This window comes from Limulus polyphemus, unplaced genomic scaffold (genome assembly GCF_000517525.1).
Source record: "Limulus polyphemus unplaced genomic scaffold, Limulus_polyphemus-2.1.2 Scaffold462, whole genome shotgun sequence".
Classification (NCBI taxonomy): Eukaryota; Metazoa; Arthropoda; class Merostomata; order Xiphosura; family Limulidae; genus Limulus; species Limulus polyphemus.
This window is the reverse complement of record NW_013666072.1, coordinates 520,924-541,970: the sequence shown is the minus strand read 5'-3', so window position 1 is coordinate 541,970 and position 21,047 is coordinate 520,924. Positions and strand designations below refer to the sequence as shown.

General features: G+C 35.2%; 2 protein-coding genes across 2 annotated transcripts in view; both read right to left on the bottom strand.

Annotated features, from left to right (window-relative positions):
* LOC106458430 (FYVE, RhoGEF and PH domain-containing protein 6-like) overlaps positions 1-7,630 on the bottom strand; it is a 43,941-nt gene extending 36,311 nt beyond the window's left edge. The window contains exons 1-2 of the mRNA XM_013917942.2: positions 5,429-7,630; positions 476-627 (exon numbers count right to left, since the gene is read on the bottom strand). Of these exons, the coding sequence (XP_013773396.1) occupies positions 476-627; positions 5,429-7,372 (2,096 nt within the window). The 5' untranslated portion in view covers positions 7,373-7,630. The remainder of the gene's footprint in view (positions 1-475; positions 628-5,428) is intronic.
* A 325-nt stretch (positions 7,631-7,955) lies between these two features.
* Positions 7,956-20,131, bottom strand: LOC106458431 (mucin-5AC-like). The gene is made up of 4 exons (XM_022384638.1): positions 20,064-20,131; positions 19,386-19,594; positions 14,065-14,311; positions 7,956-10,011 (listed from the first exon to the last, which is right to left on the bottom strand). The coding sequence occupies exons 2-4, from the start codon at positions 19,489-19,491 to the stop codon at positions 7,956-7,958; spliced, it is 2,409 nt and encodes an 802-aa protein (XP_022240346.1). The 5' UTR covers positions 19,492-19,594; positions 20,064-20,131.
* Positions 20,132-21,047: the final 916 nt, after the last annotated feature.

The window sequence follows — 21,047 nt, the reverse complement described above, 5'->3', positions numbered from 1 at the left end:
ACCTCATTTTCAATAAGCAATCCTGAAAAATATTTTGGGGTGCTTAACTTTTTTCCAGGTGTATATATAGTGTCAGGATAACTACTATCTGTATTGACCAAAATTGTAATGTGACAAGATGTTACATCATGAAGACAAACAACATCCTGTGAGCCAATGAAATAGTCACTGGTCAATTTTAATGACTTTAATTTAATTCCAGAGAATGCTCGATTATATCTGGACGTTTTCAATTTATATGTGTAAGTAAACACCTTGAATATAATGCATGAACTTTAACAGTACTTTATAGTTTCTGCTTAGGTTGAGGGTGAGTGAATGAATATGAATTTACACTTAAAGTATAATTATGGAGAAAAATTCATAAGGGTTAAAGATGTTTAAGAAAAGGAATTCCCTGAAATGCACTTATTTCAAACAATTAAGATATAAATTTTTCATTTTCTAAAATAAAACCTTTAAATTTCAGACCTACCATTCTTTCAGTCTAGTTTGAAGCTCCTGAAGAAAATTCTCATTTAGCCTCTGTAACTCAGGAAGATGACGGAATATCTGATTTAGAGTTTCGTCTGGTATAATTGGTGTATCATTCATCTTGTTTGCTTTGTTAACATACTTCCTAAACTCCTAGGAAAGAAAAGTATCCTTAACATAATAAGGAAAAAAGAAACAAATACTGACTCACTAATGATATCAATGGTTGAGTGCTTTTACATAGAAACTAAAGAGACAGAAACACAGGAAATTTGCCAATGTAAATGTAAAAAAATCTTTGTCTAAATCTTCTTCACAAGTGATCAACATTTGATGTATTTTGTTTTCAGACTCAAGGAAAATAGGCTCTGCAACGGTATCAGTGATTAATATCTGATTTTCATGTTTGCATATTATTGTTTTACTTAAAATATGTAGAACTTGTGGTATGTTTATAATAATAAAAATATGTTGCCAAATCTAACAAAATAACTGAAGTTACTTACTTAGCGAATGTTTACTTTTTAAGCATGAAAAACAATTGGCTCTTAAAATAACGGAATGAAAAATGTTCCATCAGTGGTTACAACATGCAAGTTATCGTTAAAACTGCGCAGCAATACAAATATTGTGTGATAATAGGTAGATCCGAATATAAGTTATCTTACAATGAATACATCATCATGAATATCGAATTTAAGAAATACCTTACTACTCACAGTTTATCTGTATTAGTGCTGTCTATTTACAAATCATACTAAAAGTGAAACCATGTTTAGGGTTAACAGAAATTTCCACTTCAAAACGTAAATTGAATTATATGTTTTAGCAAAGTATAACATGGGATTACCTTGGATCCTACAGTGTTCTCCAGTCTACTTCATTAAATCTGTAGCTTTATTTGCATAACCGAATTTTAGTAAAATGTAATTATGAAACTTCTGAATCCAATCGTGTTTTCTTTTCCAGATTTAAATCTTTGCTCAGAATAGTATTTAGTATTATCGTGTATTATATTATTAGTGTAATAACAAATGTAGCCACACCTCGCCCGGCACCTATTTCGTTGGCTTGAAGAGTGTGGTGGGACGGCGTGCGTATGTGCTATTCACCCTGAAGGTCAGCTTTATGTAGTAAAAAATGAAATGGCTACCAAGATCAATTACTTATCCATTTAAATTCGATCTTGAGGGGGATGGAATTCACCTAAGTTTATTTAACAAATTTCATATAAACTGGTTCAGCCTTTTCCTTATAACAACGTGTGTTGTGAAGACACCAGAGAGACGAACAATTTTGCTTTTTATTTATAAACTAGCGTATAGCCTGTCAACAATGACAAGGCAAGTACTACCACCACCACCTCATAGTATTCCGTAACCTCACATTTCATACCTAAATGAAATAAATAAATTTTGCGAAATCAAACTTGACCAACAAAGAGGCAGAAAAGTGCAGTCGAGGCAGTCAAACGGCGATAAATTCCTTTGTGAGCCAATCAAAATTAAGATCATTCATGAAATGAATTCGTGGCATATTCACAGAATAATTATTGGTAAAAATCAGTTAGATTAACAACTCCTAATGTATAGAAAAACCAGTGCGTTTTGGTAACACTACATTCCAACAGTGGCTTTTATGTCATGTTGCTTAGCAACAAAAGTATAATCTAATGTTGTTAGTTTATGTACTGAAAGTATAAAATGAAATGTATAGACAACAAAACTGGAAAAAATATTTGTTTGATTTCTTAATTTAGAGTCTCTGTTGATTAAAAAGGTTTGTTTTTTATTAAAAACGTTGGTGATATAGCAGAAAAAACAGCTTAATTTAATTCAGAAACGATTTAAGTTTAAAATTGAATCGATAGTTTTATTTCATGATAAATTTTATGCACTTGGCTCTAGGCTATATGATCCCACGCTACGTCTTTACTTTAGGCTTATTATATCAACACTCACTACACTTACAGTGACACACACTGGCTTTCATATAGGTTAAGTAGATAATACACTGTAACGTCTTGCTTTTATTTGGAAAATTTTACATATTGTTTGCTTTTCCTGTTTTTGATGTACATACTGTTGCGTTAGCGAGGTCACGTGACTAGTATCACGCCACTCCTTTTCTCGAACCTTCGGGAATTATCGGGAGATTACTAGATTGGGGGTAGTCTGGTATATATAAGATGGTCACAACGTGACAGGGGAATGTGTGTAGGTAATGAGTAATTGAACTACAGTCAGAGAAAGACGTATTGTTGAAGACGAGCTCGTGAGACGTGAATTATAGTTTGTTATAGCGCGACTGTTGAAGTTCAGTGTATCGTAAAGTTGTATTCGGAAAGAATAATCCAGTTTTATTTAAGAAAGGACTTGTGTCGCTAAAGTTTTGTCGGAACGAATTTACGGAAAATCAATTAACAAACGGAGACGTAACAATACATTGACGAGCAGATAGTTAAACTATGAAACCTCGTCGGGAAAATAAGAGATATGGTGACTAGAATAATGAGTAATAACAAATGACTGAATTTTGTGCAATATTTGCGTACTGGCTACATTACAGGACAACATTTTCTAGTCATGAATTTGCCTCAAATCATCCCGAACCATGAACACATAACTACAGAATGTTTAAGAGATTCAGATTGTATCTTTGTATGTATGTACGTATACCCACAGATGTGAAGCTAGAAGGACCAAACATGGCAAGTGAACTAGAGGGTAGTCCGGGGGATAGCCTCATTTATATGGCTTAATACCTATCAAGAGGGACTAGACGTCCAAAAAGGTCACCCACGCATGGTGAGAAGCCATAAATATGTTTTCAGGGCTGCCAAACCTGAATACGACTTTGGAATTGGTGTTTCTAGCTTCCCCTCTAGTTTCCTTGGGTGCCGTGTTTGAAACTGTGTTTATGTCCTCATTTAACAGATTTAAACTCTTAATTTCTTTGAATAAGTATTTCTAATTACACGCTCCTCAATAACTATACTAAAACATAGGGCTTAATTTTTAAAAATAAATAAAAAAATTATCGAATCCCTGCTGATCTGTAGGAGAGGATGTGTGGGATTTTGAATTTTGAAAATAACTTAAATGTTATAGAGCTTATTATTTTAAGTGAGGCTGAGAGTAGTAATGTCGTAGACTACATTAGTCAAATATCAATTCCCGATGAAACTGAAACAGTTTTAAAATTGGTTATTGTAATTTTGCCTTTAAAAAACAATAACAAAAACAAAACAGAAATCCAAAACATGTTTCAAATTTCAGATCCGGAGAGATCTGTTAGAAATTAGGAACTGCAAAGATGCACACATGAACTGTTAAAAAGTACACAATGCGATAGTTCGAAACGTATTTTGTGAAACTGTGTGCTTCATTATGTAATTTTGGAAGACCAATAACTGAACACATTTTTGTAATTTTACCTATGTGGCACCTAATGTCACAGGTTGCATTTTATTAGTGTTTGATTAAAATGATCTTGCTTCTGTGGTGCCTAAATTTTCACTGTGAAAATGGGAAATGAGATTCTTGGATGAAAGTTTTAATATTTAAGATGAAAATAACTGAGTGACTATTTAGAAAACATAACGTTATATACGACCTTCTGTTTATTAGATGGTAGAGTTGGAGTATCTCCCGGAAAGCCTTCGAAATTATAAAATATTTTTAGCTGAGTAATTACAAAAATACTTGTGAGCACTTATAAACTTATGAAGAATGTGCACAAACTACATTTTTCTTTTCTTCTTTGTAAATATCAATTTATACTTGCTATTGCGTTAGCAGATTTCGGAGTCTCGTATTAGTACCTACAACATAACATTACTCAAAACCCCCAAAACATTTTGGTGCGAATTAAATTTTTGATCCAATAATATTAACGATAAGCTATTGACGTTGTGTGGTACCTCCAACAATGTTGTTGTATTTTTTATCGGTTAATATTATTGACGATAAGCTATTGACGTTGTGTGGTACCTCCAACAATGTTGTTGTATTTTTTATCAATGAGAGCGTCATCACTTCAGTTCAAATTTTTCATTATTGTAGACCTCTTTCATTTTTACTATTTCACAGAATTGTGTTTATTAAATTATGATGAATCGTTTCATAATGAGATATTAACATCGAGATTATTCATTTCACAATCAAGCGTAATAAACTGTTTAAACTTGAATGGTTTGGTTTGAAATTCGCGCAATGCTACAAGAGTGTTATCTGTCCTACCGTCCCTAATTTAGCAGTGATAGACAGCTAGTCAACACCGACAACTTTTGAGTTATTCCTATACCAACGAATAGTGGGATTGACCGTCACTTTATAATGCCTCCGCGGTTCAAAGGGCGAGCATATTTGGTAACGGGGATTCGAACCCGCAACCCTCAGATTACAAGTCGAGCGCCCTAACCGCCAAGTCATTCCAGGCCGAATCCTAAATGAACAAATACTTCAGATTAGGTTTAATAATAGGTGGCAGCAAATAAATTTCATGAAGACGGTTCCTGTTGTGGCAGAAAACGTTATCAATAGCCCATCTAAATCTCAAAAAAATTAATAACACCTTTTGCAACAGATTAATTTCATAAGACAGTTGAACATCGATATTTCCTACTTCAGACCGAACAGCATATCTTATTTATAATAACAACTTAACAACATCTTATAACAACATCTTATTTATAATACTAAAAGAAAAACTGAACGAAAAACCTTTTATTTACATAATTTAATTCTGGTAAAATCATTGTAACAATAAAAACATTTGGGCAATTTTGTATTGCAGAAAACAAGTAAGAAGTGTTAATTAAGGAATTAAAATGAAACTTCTTCAATTAGAATGAAATATTATGATGAAAGCATTCAATTATCACAAGTAAACTGATTTCAGAATTGTATCAATGTTAATCATTTATGATATTACATTTTGACCTTTAACTTACCTCGTTTAATAGTCGTAAAGAAGAAACAAATTTTTCTTCTGTAGTTACAAGTTCTTCAGCAATACGATAGAGTTTCTTTTCTCTTTTTATTTTCTCTTTTTCCTTTTCATCTACCTCTTCTCCGTCTACTTCGTCGTACGACTCGTCTGAGGAGTCAAAGAAAGATGTTGACGAATGAGAACAAAACATACTCGCTGAAGAACCAAGCTCACCAAATCCTTCCAAGGTTTTGGTATCTTCTTTTTTAGTTCCAGAAACTGTTCCTTCTGTTGTCTGTGGTTCTTGTCTTTCTGTGGTAGACTGTTTCTCGTTCTCAGTAGTTATTATGTCTTCCATGGTGTAACTATCGTCCAGAGATATCTTCAGCTCGTCAACTGTATTCTTGCGTAAGTTCAAAAGCTCGTCAGTGTCTTCAGATTCACTAAGATTTGAAAGTTTTTTCTTCAGGTGCTCTACTGTTGTATCTGAATATTTACCACTTCTCCCAAGATTTGCTCTTTCGTCACTTTGCAGTTCTGACCAATCAAAAAATTCTTTCTGTAAAGTTTGTTCCCTGTTTGATTTTTGATAGTGTTTAACTTTTTTACTTTCAGGCCACGGTTGTTTTGATCTTGAGGTCGATAAAACACTGTGGTCCCCTTTCACTTTACCAGAACTGGTGTTTTGTCTTCTATATTCTAGAAAAGGTTCTTGCTCTGGACAACTGAATGATCGTTCAAAATCTACATAAAGACTATTATTGTCAAACCAAGATGCTTCCTCTCTCGTTGTTCGTGAATCACTATTAACTCTCTGACGGTGTTCTGGGCTTGATGATTTCAAAGTTCGCCTTTTGTAATTCCTGGTAGGTGTACTAGTTTTATCTCCATAGATTATATTTTCATATTTTTTCCTTTCCCTTGGCTCAAACTTTGAACCTCTACTTCTGATATCAGATACATGTCTTGAATATACTGATTCGTGTACAGGCGCACCTTTGTTTCTGTGTTTCACTGGAACGTCATCACGAGACGTACCTACGATCGGTCTGTCGAAGTAATGTTGTTTGATATTGTGTCGTCTCATGAGCAATGAATAATCACTTGGAACATCTGTGAGTAAACTACGAGAAGGAAAGCCACTGACCGATTGCACAGTTTCCACCATACCTCGATCTGAAACGTATGAAGGTGAATGAGATGTAGTTTTAATGTCTGTGATGTCTATTATATTTTTATACGTTCTTTCTGGGACTTCGGGGGGAGTATTCTTAGAGGTTTTTGACAATGACACTTTCGGATAGAGCTTAGGAGGTAATGGGGGTGGAATATCTGTTTCCCTTTGATGTAGTGGCTTGCTGTGGTGACTTTTTTGATGTAATACTTGAAGTACGTGTTTTTTCTGATCTGCCTTTGTTTCTTTAACTCTGCAATCATCGGACGAAAATTTGTGGTAAGGGGACTTCTCTATATCTCTCCGAACTGGAGACACATTTGTATCTGCCTGAGAACGGGTTCTTTTCGATCTCGTTGGTGGTGCAGGCTGTTCGATTGATGATGCTGTTTTGTCATGTTTTTTTCTTTCGTTTGATAAGTACTTATTTTTGTGAAGATCTTGAAAGCTTTTTAAAGCTTCGTTTTCGAGAGTTGGGGTTGGTGACGATTTAATTGTTTGCTTATTCTCATAGTTTTTCCACTGTTTATTAACTTGCAAAGAATCGGGTTCAGATGTCTGCACGCTTTGATCTTTCTTTTCAACGTATTTGATTTTTTCTGTTGCTGTTAATCTCCTTTCAAATTTATCCTCACTCTTAGATATGCGCTCTTTCACTCGGCGAATATCCTTTTGGTCCTCATATTCTTGATTATTTGATAGTGAATCTACACTCCTTTCACTTCTGGATAGAAGCGGTGGTGATGCACGCTGACGAAATTCCAATTTTGTGACCGGCCTACACAACGACATAAGTCTACGTTGTGACAGCAACGATTTTCTTCTGCTCGATACTGGTATTGTTACGCTGAGTGGCCGTTTTCGTTTGATTCTTTGCGTAACTGTTGGGTTTAACCTTACGCCTTTTTTGTCCCTTACCGTTGAAGATCTGTTTGGTAAATGTGGAGAACTTGGTGAAACAAATGCTGTAGAAGTATTTGTTCTATCTCTGACAGCTGTAGGGGTCGGTGGACGAAGTGGTTTTTGAAGTTGTTGTTTTTCCTGCCTATTGGGATCCATCTATGATGAATATCCAACTTCTCAGGAAACGAAAAACCTAAGGAAAGATCGCGCAGAGGACATATTCCAATCCGTCTTTGTCAACAAACAAAGCAAAACATGTAATAATGATATAAAAGATGAATCATATTATAACAAAAAGCCAATTTGCGAAACGAGTTCTCAGAATGAAACTATTGACCTTCAAACAACTTATACTCAATCTTTTATCCCTAAATATTCGAACAAACAGGAAACTACGATGTATGCGGTGAGAAGAAATGCTTCTCAACCTCTAGTGATAACAAAAGATAAAACACTTTCTGAGTTAAGGCCTTCAACTGAGCATTGTGAACAGTTTACTGTTTTCAACAAGATAATCCGCTTCTTTGGGTTGAGTGGCTATCCTAGTGTAATCTACAAAAGGATGCACAGTTGGTGGAGGCTTTGGAAGATTTTGTGGTGATGGAGAAACACTTTTATGGACAAAAGTATCAGTACTGGTAGTCTCCTTCACCCTAACTGGCTCTGAAATTAAAGACCGTTGTGCAAATAAGGATTGAAGAAAACCAGTTGATCTTCCTGGGGACACAGATCGATGAACTGTTGGTGTATGGTAACTAGGTGTACCTCGAGGAGGGAAAAGTGTCTGAATGTGACTTGGCGTGGAGAAGGAGAATAAACCTGTTGGAACACTTTGAGGTCTTCTTATTGAACCTAACTGTGTATCATTTTTTGCTACTTGAGAGCAATCTATTGGAAACTGGTAGTTTTGCTGTAAGGGCTTTGAAGGAGTAAGTTCAGTAACATGTCTAGGTATTGATTGGGATAAAAAATGTTGATATACTACAGCTGAAGAAGTAGAAGTTTGGGGAAAATACTGATAAGTTGGTAAAATAAGTTCTTCTGGCGGAGAAGGTTTAAAAGATGGGCTGTCTACTGCTGCTAATCTTATAGGAGAAATATTTCTTGTAGGTGGCTGTGATAAAGACCTTTGTTGTAATACAAGAGAAGTAGGGGTAGGAAGACCAGTAAAATGTTGATAAGCTGGTGAAGTTGGTCTTTTCGGAGGAGAAACACTTGCTGAAACCGATGATGGTATTAAAGAATGTGTAAAAGTAACTGGCTGTGATGTTTGGTGTTCAGTAGCTAACAATGTGGGACTACTTCTGAAGGGTTGGTAAAGTGGAGAAACTGGTCTCTTTGGCAGAGAATGACCACGTTCTGCAATTTCTATTGTGGCTGGAGAAACCTTTTCTTTCATTGTTGGTTGTAAGGTAAAGCTCTGATGTCCTATTACTGAAGGAAAAATGGGACGTTGGAGAAAGGAATTATGAATTGGTGAAACTGATTGCTTTGGAGTCAAAGTCTGAGAAGCAGAATCAGGTATTTGTTGCATAACGAGGATTGGAGAGATAGATCGAGGACTTTGAATTATGCTCATTTGAGGAATGCATATTGATGTTGACCGATTTGAAGAAGTTGTGGACGTCAGATCTACTGTGTTAGAGGGAGATAAGTTTTGAAAAGGACTTAGATTAGTTGGTGATATTTTTGGAGGTACAGGCGAACCAATATGTGCTGTAAAGATGCTAGATGTTGTTGCTGGTGCATAATCTTGAAATAATGCACCTTGGGAAGTTGGTGATTCTGAAGTTGAAATGACTGAAGGAAGTCCACTTAAGTTAGTAAGATGAAATGTTGGTGATGAAGCTTTAATTCCTTGACGAGATAAAAATGGTGATTGTGTTTGTAACCCCTTAAGCTCAGGAATTAGAGCTGACTGTTGAGGACGTCTTGATAACATTTTGAACGTTTCATGTCCTTGTATTTTTGATGACTTAGACTTCCTAATACCTGAGAAAAAACGTTTTAAAGATGGGGGGATTTCCGATAAAGAACCAATCTTCTGAGTGATCACCAACGATTTAATTTTTCTAAACCATTTCCTACGATCCAGAGTAATTCTCTTGTATTTCTTAAAAGTGATTTTTATAGGTCTTCTAGAATGGCTGTGGTAAAAAATCCTCACAGGAATGCCAAAATATTTAGGACTTTCATCACTGAAAACGTGTAAAAAATTGGTAGCATCTCCGCCAAGAAGTATGTCATCTTCCTCAACATAATCCTCTATTCTTTCTCTACTGACTAGATTCCTCGTGTGACTATAGCTATCCATAGTAACAGCTACAGCACTACTTTCTCTGCCTGCCCATCCATTCTCTGTCATGGAATGTTCTACACAGTGCAGTCCTCCAATACCCCAGGGGTCGTAATCCCCAACAGAAGAAATTACTGACTGGTTTGACTCTGGCCTATGAATTTTTGAAACACTTAAATTCTGGTCAAACGACGTTGCAACTGATGATCTTGAAGACACGGACCCGGATCTCCTAGCATTAAAAACGTTTCGAAACTTACTCAGTATGTTATACTACAGATACATGGTGAATGAAACAACAGTAACAAAGTAGGAGAATAAGGCAGGATTAAACAGTCATTTCATTTTAACGTTTGGTACAATTATTTTTTATCTTTTGACTTAGTTTAAATATAACACACATCAGTTTCAGATTTTTTTCATTTTTCAATACGTATGACATGAGTTGTCACACGCACAAAAAATGAAGTAATATTTTGCTGCCTCCTAACAACAACTCTATAAACTATTTTACCAATTTAAGAAGAAGCAAAATAGACTTCCAACTGACTTTCATACAGCCCAAAGGCTATTCTAGTTAACAATATGAAGAGAGAGTTTGTTTGTAGTTAAGCACAAAGCTCCACAAAGGGCTATCTGTGCTCTGCCCATCATGGGTATCGAAACCCGGTTTTAAGTGTTGTAAGTCCGCAGACATACCGCTGTGCCACTGGGGGGAGCAGAGAAAGAGAAGTTGTATCATTAATCAGTTTTAAGGAATAGTTGTACTAATTTCCTCTAACCAATCAAAATATTTTTACAACAGAAATTAGTAAAGGATGTAAACTCATAATCTAAAATTGGTGACGATTAATAACACGGCTTGACACTTAGAGAACAAACTCGTCTTCTTTCTGACAACGAGGTCATAGAGTTCCGAAATATATAAATAGCTATTTGTACTTCATTTTCACGGAAGTGCTAATAAATTTCGGTGAATATAAGATATAATGATATTTCTCACTATTACTTATATCTTGTATTTATAGCAAAACTACGAAGGCTTTCTGCCGCCGTCCAGAGGGTAGGCAGCCCGTCCGCAGCATCCTACCACCCTCAATCCATGTTAAGATCCCACTTTTATAACACACCCATAAATAAAAGTTCTGGGAATATTTTGTGGTATCTTCAGGATTGATACCTGGCTTGCCAGGCCCGAAATCTAAAGCTCTACCAAAAGGCAAACCCTCTCACTACTATAGATATGCTTCATATTTCAGAAATTCAAACACTAATGATAAGTGGGCTTTTTTTTTTCAGGATTCTCCGCAACGTTACGTAAGGGCTATCTTCGCATAGCCGTACCTAATTTTTAAATGATAGACTAGAAGGAAGACAAGTGGTCAACGGCACCCACCATCAACTCCTGGGCTACTCTGATCGAATATTAGGATTTGACCATCACTTTTATAACGCATCCACGGCCCCAAAGTATGGCTTTGCGGCAATAGGCCACGAACCACGAATCCTTGGTTTCACTGTAGGGCATTGAAATGCTAATAGGCGAAACATCCACCAATTATTCAATTATAAATAGTCTCATGAACATAGTTAACTTGGTGGTGTTTAGTTCCCAACTAGTTAAAGAAAAAGTTGTCAATTTAATAGCATTCAACTAAGTTGCATTATTGATTATCTCGTTGGTTCTTTAAGCTCACAAAATTGATTCGTAATTCATAAAAGGTTGTTATTCTGCTCTTAGTGCAAAGCTTCACATTTGGGCTATCTATTCTCTGTCCACAGGAAGAATCGAGCCTCGTATTTAAGCGTTGTAGATCCGTAAACTAACCGCTGGTCTCTCGCTGTACTTCAGAAAAAGTTAACAAAACTGACTGATAACTTAGAAGCTTTTTTTGTTGACTGGAAATATGTCCCAACAAAGCGGTACATTGTTTACAAACGTTACTAATGCATTAAAGTCCTGCAGAATGTTAATAGTCTAAATTTAACTTAACAAGTATACATGCATACTACGAGGAACGTGGCATCACTCCAGACTGCTGAACTCACACGAGTTTTAGTTTCTATGTGCTCATGTTTAGATAAACGGGCCCAAGGTTTTCAAAATGTATCGTACAAATAAAAATAAAATCCGACTAAGACAACATGGCATTACTTAATGTATTCAGCAATATTTTTACAAGTTGTTTTACCAAACATCTCAAGCAAGACACGGAGTTGGTAGCGAGATTTATGCTGTTTACGTTTTTTGAAGTCGCATTTTTTCGATGTGCTCGTTTTATTTAAGGTACATGGTAAAGGTACAGAAGTACGTGCCAATGACTAAACAGTTATTCATTAGTATGATTTTTAATTGTAATCGTACGCTGTCTCTCTCCCTCTCTATTTATCTGGAGCCGGGCATGGCCAAGTGGTTAGCATTACCTAAAATATTGAAGTTGTAAATTAATCTTGATCCATCGCATCAAATTAACTATAAGTTGGATATTTTCAGTTTTCAAACACTATCTAATAGTAAACATTAATATTGCCTATTAGCTTACCTCACAAGTTGTGATAATAGTCTAAAAAATTAAAATGGTTAAGAACTCTGACCGAAAGCCATCAAATATAAAATACCAAGGGCGTCAGTATCTTGTTAACTAAAAATAAATGATGTTGTTTGTTTTTAATTTCACGCTAAGCTACACTAGGGCTATCTGCGCTAGCCGTCCCTAATTTAGCAGTGTAAGACTAGAGGGAAGGCAGCTAGTCATCACCATCCCCCGCCAACTCTTGGGCTACTCTTTTACCAACGTATAGTGGGATTGACCGTCACATTATAACGCCGCCACGGCTGAAGGGCGAGCATGTTTCGAACCTGCTACCCACAGATTACGAGTCGAGCGCCCTAGCCACCTGGCCATGCCGGGCTTAATAAATGATTGAAGAACATTTCCAAAAATTAAGATACTAGAAAACTAGTATCATTATCATAAAAAATGTTGCTGTAAAAAAGTATTTAGCCATGCTAAAGATAATAATAGTATTGTTATACAAATAATCAAAGAACCAAAAGTTATATATTTCAGAAACCGAAGTAAATTTAGGGTTTAATATTTCACTGTACATTCATTTCATTCACTAAGACAGGAGCTGTTGGTGCGTTATAAGAGTGACGGTCAAATTCCAATATTCGGTTTAACAAGAGTACCCAAAACGTTGACGATGGGTGATGTTGATTAGATGCCTTCCCAGTAGTCTAGTACTTAAAAATTAGGTACGGATAGTGTAAACGGCCTTCAAGTAGCTATGCGCAAAATTCAACTAAACAAACACTAGGACAGCATAGCTAAATTTGTAACATAAAAGAGATTAGCAAAGTTGTTTGTCTGGGACCGAAACCTGTATTCTGTATATAAAAATAATTATGTAAGTAATGTTATTGCCTATTATTTTAGTGTTCTTTCACAAAAATGTCGACCAATAGTAATCCGTGCAACTAACGGGCAGAGACAAAAATCATAACATTTTGGCTGCGGGGATTTCTTACTACTATATATATTTGTATTTTAAAAAATATTTGTAAGGGGCGAGGGTCAAGGGGGGGGGGCTTCCCGGAATCTGCCGTGTTTTATGTTTTAATGATCTTTAACAAAAGGAAGATCACCGACAATCAGTTTATATATATATATATATGTTTCCTTTAACATATTTATAATAATTATTATTATTTATTTTTGCAGCATTGAACTATACGCAAATGAGTAAAGGGGCGGAAACTTTGATGTATATATTAATAGTCACACAAAACGAAAAAAGATATAGAATACAACATAATTAGAGTTTGGATAAAGTATATCACGTTCGGTTTGTCGCTGTGTTTATTTAGCTACTTTAGGAGTATTTTGTTTTGGAGCAGATTCACCTTGTTTCCATATCTAGCAATAGTCATACGATACGAGTGCCTGCTATTTTGGACTTCTCTGAAGTCCGATGCTTTCAGTTTCCGTAGAACTAGTTATTTCAACTATTTAAATTTTTTGAACAAGATTAAATTGTGTAATTCATATTTTCCACGCTCTTCTTATTCAACGATTTTACATTCCTATTCAAATACAGTTATAATGTACTTATTATAAACTTCTCTCTGTACTTTTAACACTTAATATCTACAGGTTTACCTCGTCGTTTATAATTCCCTAAAACGTTATCATATCACCCTTTTGAATTTCGTTTTTAATGACTTAGAGAAGGGTACATGTAGAAAGGTTATCTATCAAAGATTATAAAACAAATACTTTACCTGAAAATAGATTCATCTGTTTGTGACGCCACCTTTCTGGCAGCGCCATCTATTGTTTCTACTTTTTTATTTTCGTTTGCGCAGCTGAGATATTTTGAAGGTTTAAGAGGCTTCGAGGCTGCGGTTTCTTCACCCTTCAAACCTGAAGTTTGACTTTTACCAGTAGAAGACGAAGAAATCTTCAACACTGATGAAGAATCTGATTTCACCTTTATTTGTTTAGTGGTTTTGGGTTCATCGGTTTGATCTGTTGGGAGATTTCTTACAACTAATATATATATATATTAATTTTTCGATAAATGATTGAATTACAATCTCTTACTTTGTTTATCTTATGATTAGATAAATTTTATATATTTTGGCTTATAGTAACATTAGAAAAAGATATCATTCTTAGAGAAAACAATTAAAATCTAAAAATTAGATTTTCAAGACGTAATTCGTTTAAACAAACGCGTTACTCAGCTAACTAATGTATGTACTTGTATACTATATTGTCCCAAAAGGAAAGAGATAGTATATCAAGGGAGTGTCATATTTTGGTGTTCTATTTTACTAGAAGACCTTTGGTTTAGCCATAATCTGGACTCTGTTACTAACACTTTCTATGTTGGTTCAAAATAGTTGAGTAAACAATCATCCATATTACTAACTGGCTCAAAGTGTAGTGGGATTTCGTAGTTAGCGTCAGGTTAGGACTCTGAAGAATAGATTCAATCCACTGCTGGATACGTCGTATGGTATTGTAATTCAGTTGGCATCAGACCAAGGGTTTGATCATGGACTAAATCCACTGCTGGACACATTGTACAGTACTGCATGATGTGTTTCATTTTGAAACAAGTATTTTCTTTTCTCATCACTGCAGACATTGGAGTATTGTCTAAAGTGTCACAATAACACATGGTATTCATGGCTAACTTATCTATTATCAACGATCCAAGTCCCCAATACTTTTCACGGTTGGGATAACACCATTATTGGAAAAGGAATTTCCAGTTTGCTGTTTATTTCAAACTCATCCATTTTAAGCGAAAAAAAAAGAAAAGTAGCGGATTTCCTTACTTTAAATACTTTTTCTATTATTCTTCATCCTAATATCAACTCTCCAGACACTATAAGAACCAACATCTTGCATAGATGGCTGTGATAAGCAGCTTTAGGCGTGAAATCTAGTACATTGGTGCCCCTTCTGAACAGGTGATGTGTTGGCCTGTTCTCCTAAGCTCTCACTGAAGTTCTTGATGATGGGTTTAGTGACAGTTGAGTAGTTTTGTCTTACTACAAGTTTTAGAGTTTTCATTGACAAATTTGGGGCAGCAAGGACAATGTTTTTGTATGAAAATTTTTCTTTATTTGTATCTATGTAAGTTCTAGACAATTAAGTTGAAAACTTGTACATAAAGGGCACAGAAGTAAGCCTAAAGTATAAACTACAATGTGGGTAAAATCTATCCCAGTAGAGTGGAATCTGAGGGATCATCACCTTTTCGAAATTATCTCTACTTGTAAGCCTCGTATGTGAAATGAAACTAGATCAAAAAATTACATCATAAAATCAGGAGCACATATGGACGCTCAAACACACAACCCCCTGCAATTAAAATAATTCTCCATTGCCTGCATCCAGTTGTGCGAAGAAAGTTGTTCATAAGAAAGGGGAAAAGCAAGGAAAGATAATAAAAGAATGAGATACTAAACAGACCACTTAGGGTGATAAGTAAAGTTTATCTTCAGAAGTTATCATTCCAGCCTCCATGGTAATCAAATATAAAACCTGAGATGACAATAACTCAATATGTTGTTAAAGTAAAGGTTTAGTTATATGAATTATCTTAAATAAACAGGCTTGCAAGTATAAATTTTAAAAACAAAAACGAACGCCTTCTCCTAACTCTTCTTTTCCATGTCTCCTCACAGCTCTCCCTATTTCTTGTGGCATCGTCACCAGCAAAATTAATATTGTCAGTTTTCATTCACGTAAGCCTTAGAACCCTTAAAAGTCAAGCGCTACTTAATGCTATTTCATGGAGTGGGGCGAAGAGAAACAAAGTTTCTGACCGTCCCTGGTTATATTTTACTCCCAGAAGGGAAATTAAAAACTAATAGTGCATCCCCACTGTTGTACGGGTCCTACTCCCTCTGGTATCTCTCTCTCAAGGATACATTAGATCATTCCCACATTGCTGTTTGCACTCTTGTTTTATTTGTCTGTCCTTTATGTGTATCGCTTTTTGGTTTCTGACCCAGCTGTCTTTTTAGTTTTAAAAACAGTACAGATGTGCTGTCTTTATGCTTCATTTACTTTAGGTTCTAAAATTGGCATAACGGTTGCGTAATGTTCGTAATAAATATTTACGTATTAACATTGTTTAATCACGCTTTGTAAAAGAAAAATACGAGTTTGATATTTCTTATATTATACACTTTGGTATGTACAGGTATGTTGATAATGCTGTATTTTCGCTTATTTTATGTTACAAAAGTCGAATTGATTGAAATCGACCGCATTACTCCCTTTCTCTCCCTGTACGGCCCGGCATGGCCAAGTAGTTAGGACGCTCGACTCGCAATCTGCAGGTCGCGGGTTCGAATCCCCGTCACACCAAACATGCTCGTATTTTCAGCCGTGGGGCGTTATGATGTGACGGTCAATCCCACTATTCGTTGGTAAAAGAGTAGCCCAAGAGTTGGCGGTGGGTGGTGATGACTAGCTGCCTTCCCTCTAGTCTTACACTGCTAAGTTAGGGACGGCTAGCACAGATAGCCCTCGTGTAGCTTTGCGCGAAATTCAAAACAATCTCTCCTTGTACAGATCTATACATTTATAATTCAAATAAAACTAAAGTACCTCAGAGTCAGTTTGTGATATTTTCTTTTTCGAAAACAATACCAATATTAATAAGTACAACAAGTACATTAATTTTTTAAGTTTTAACCCAAGATATCTATTAACAATGTTTTCATCTGTGCCATATAAATTGTATCTATAACTTTCATTTTTTAAACAGTTACTTTTACCTACTTGTGGGCCAGGCGTGGCTGAGTGGTCAATGTTTCACCCTGCAGTTCGAGAGTTCAAAGCTCTAGATGTGATACCATCAAACATTCTATGCATGTTCAGTAGTGAGTACCATTACTTGGTTCAAAATGCCGGACAAATTATTTGTGGCGGAGGCTGCTACTGGCTGATTGCCTTGCCCCAGGCAAGTAGTTTAAAGCTAGGAACAGCTATATTTGAATCATAGAGTTCTCTGATCTGGCCGTTCAGTACACGAGCGAGTAAAGTGCCATTAAATTGTTCCTAAGTATTTTATGAAAAAGTGTAATGAATAAAACGTTACATTTTCCATAGATACCGACTGAAATTCAAGGAGTTCAGAATGTCCTGAAATGTAAAGCTATGTAAATTTCAATACATCAATGTTATACACTTTGTTGAAAATACTTAAACAACTTTGTGTTATTCTTTCATTAATTTCCAGTATAAAAATAAAAAAAAAGTAGAAAATATACGTAAATCTAAGACATTCTTCAAAAACTGTGAAATCGTCCAAGATTCAGCAAAAAAGGACGTAGCAAAGCTAATTAAATTTATGGAGTTAGATTATTAAACGTACCTATATACATTAAAATCTTCTCTCAGAGTTTTTCAAAATCAACGTGACAGCTGAATTCCACTGATACTCACCCCACTCATTATGTTGACAATTAGTTTTATTTTCAACCTGTACAACACCTTATGTGGCACGTGGGCTAATGGTCCGGTCAGAGACCCTCAAGATTCAGGTATAACTGACCAGAGGAGAGGCAACCAGCCAGCAACACCCGACGCTACAAAAGTCTTACTCTGCTTTTTTAACCGAATGGTGGAATTGATTGTCATTTTTATAACACAACAGCAGCTGAAATTGCTGACCGTGTTCAGTATTAGCATATCACGTGATCAAACCTTGAAAATGTTTAACCCACAATCGGTCACGCTAACGATTAGACTAAGCCCTGCCATAATGCGTGAGAGTTTTATCTGCCACTGTTTTCGCTACTGGTTCATGATTAAAGACTTAACCAAAGAGGTTAAAATAAGGAAAAATCTATCTGAAATCTGTTTACCAGGCTTTTTAAAACATCTCCATTAAAAAAGAATCTTTTCGACTGGAGCATTAATATTTTTTAAGCCTTTTCATTTCAACAACATAACCCAAAGTTATGTTATTAAAGATATCTTGTGCTTGACAAATTGATCTACTGCTAAGCCTATAGTAGTCTTCGATTGTTTTAGACCAAAAGTTATTGTAAAATTTATCCGTTTTAAAAGTAAGTAACAATATACAGTTGTGGACTCATATCAGGTCCTCATGACTTATCAAATACTCCACTGTCGATTTAACAGTTTATAATTCTCAACCTAAAAGCTAGACAAGGGATCATCGTAATTTTACTACCAATAATATCAGAAATTCGACACTTGGGTTCATTCACCTAACCCATCAGATTATCGTGATTTATAGTAGTTTAAGAAGAGTATTCTTACGACAGTGTTAGTGACTGAAATTTAACCTAAGTTAGTGTTCATGTCCTTTCTCAGAGGATAAGTTTAAGTATTGTATTATCTGTGGTAGCTTCTTTCTGAACTTACCTTGTAGTTGTTAAAACGGTAGGCTGTGCTGTATAATATATATATATACATAAATGAGCGTCCATTTATAACAGACACACGCATATATATATATATACATAAATCTTCATAGCGAAACGTATCAGATGATACATTCACTAGAATAACACCCGAAACGTGTAAGTAAGTATATATATATGAGTGCGTGTGTGAAGAAGGACGTTCGTCAGAAACTTAGTTTTTTCCTGATTATTTGTTGCAAACGTACGACCAGTTTTCAGTGAATTGTCTCATGCTTAACTACTGTTGACGTTCAGTTATCACAGTTTTATCTTCTTTCGCTTTGCCTGATATCTAATCATTACTGGTAGCGTTTCGATAAACTTGCAATTGCTTTTCTTTTTTCGGGTTTCAGATTTGCCGAAACGCTGTTATAGGTGTAGTGCGTATAAAACTACTTAACATCATATTGAGTGAAGGTGGGGACACACATAAATGAATAAATAAATACGTGTGCACATGTGCATGTGTAAACACGTCGATGTTTATTCATACCTGTACTTATGTGCACGTCATGTTTCACTAAGGCCGATATCAGTTTCAACCATCAAAATACCACAAGTCGGAAAATTGGTATATTTTGTCCTTATGCAATACGTAAGTGATATACATATATGCTAGATATATGATTAGGTGAACATACCGTCTTCAATGAAATAACTGGAGAGTCCAAGAATCCAGCACAGCATCAGAGAAGCGGTGACTACAGCTAGAGCAGCTTCTAGGAAAACCACTATTGAAAGTATCATGACCTTTTTTTGACTTCAAAGAAACTGGACGGAGAGGTGGACAGTGAAAGTGATCATAGTCCAAAAAGGTTAGAAAAACTCAAAATATTTCATCCATGCCAACCTTAATCAAAAAGAAAAACGTGAAAGTCACTTAGAAATATTTACAACGAACTACCACTAGCGTTATCTATTGAGTTTTATGTATCTTATTTGTTAAAGGAAATGTGACATACTTTATCTACGTCGATCAAGTCAAAGTAATACGGAAGTTGTGATTATTTATTAACATATTATCCATTGAGTTTTATGTATCTTATTTGTTAAAGGAAATGTGACATACTTTATCTACGTCGATCAAGTCAAAGTAATACGGAAGTTGTGATTATTTATTAACATATTATCCATTGAGTTTTATATGTATACCTAAACAGGATGCACATAATGTTCGATTTTTATTTTTTTCAGCGTAATTTTTGGGTCTTGAGAAATACGATACGTTTTAACCAAAGAATCGCCAAGAGGCACAAACTAAAGCAGTCGAAACCACAAACAGAGATTATTTAGTAAATATAACAAACCACGTAACTTACCTGTCTTTAGCATTTTGTCACTAAATAATAACAACTGTACCGTTGCTATATAACAAACGCGATAATTCGGGTACGTTCAATAAAGGTTTAATGCAACAGGTAGCTTGTGCATACTGTTGAAAATGTTGCAACTATATTAATACAAATAATGGCAAAAACTACGAAATACAATAAGCACAAGGGAAACAGTGTTGAAATATAAACTGATACAGTGAAGCGTTTCAAAGGATGAGATTGTGTGATAATAGTGGATTCTATAGGAAAACAAATAAACACGCCTAGAGACTCAACAATTATTCTATTTCAACTGATCACAGATGACACAGATTATAATATCCCCCTTCTAAAAGGAATTCATGTATACTTCATAAACATATTCCAGTAAGAAATGTTAACACAATTAAAATTTGAGTGGTCGATAGTGTTATTCTAGTTAGGAATATAAACATAATAAAAATGTTAATGGTTATTCTAGTGTTATTCCAGTAAGAAATGTTACAGTCATAAAAATGAGATTGGTTATATTAGAATCCGCTCAGTTACAGATTTGCGTGTCAAAGAGGAGCTTGATAAGTCTTTGCCATAACACTGAGTAGTTTGAAATTCTTACGCTGCATACATTAATATAGTTTCAGTTAATATATTTTCTTGCGAGTTCTGGTATTGAGAAAAAGAACTATTGGGCTGTGACTTGTGGGATATAAAAGGTAGATTTGAAATTTAAGAAGAGTCTAGTTCGAATTGTAACTATTCCCACCATAGACAGTCCTTATCTATACTCCATTAAAGACAGTAACGGATTAATAGTGTACAAATGAGGCGATAATTAGTAGCTATTAAATAAATAATGAGAATCAAGTAAATACAATTTATGGTCAAGCTTCCTGTAGAATGACCAGGTAGTCCACTTTCCACTTAAAAAGACTTTTGCCAAGAACAGTTTGTTACTCTTCTCCTACTTACTTCAAAACATAGTCAGTATTA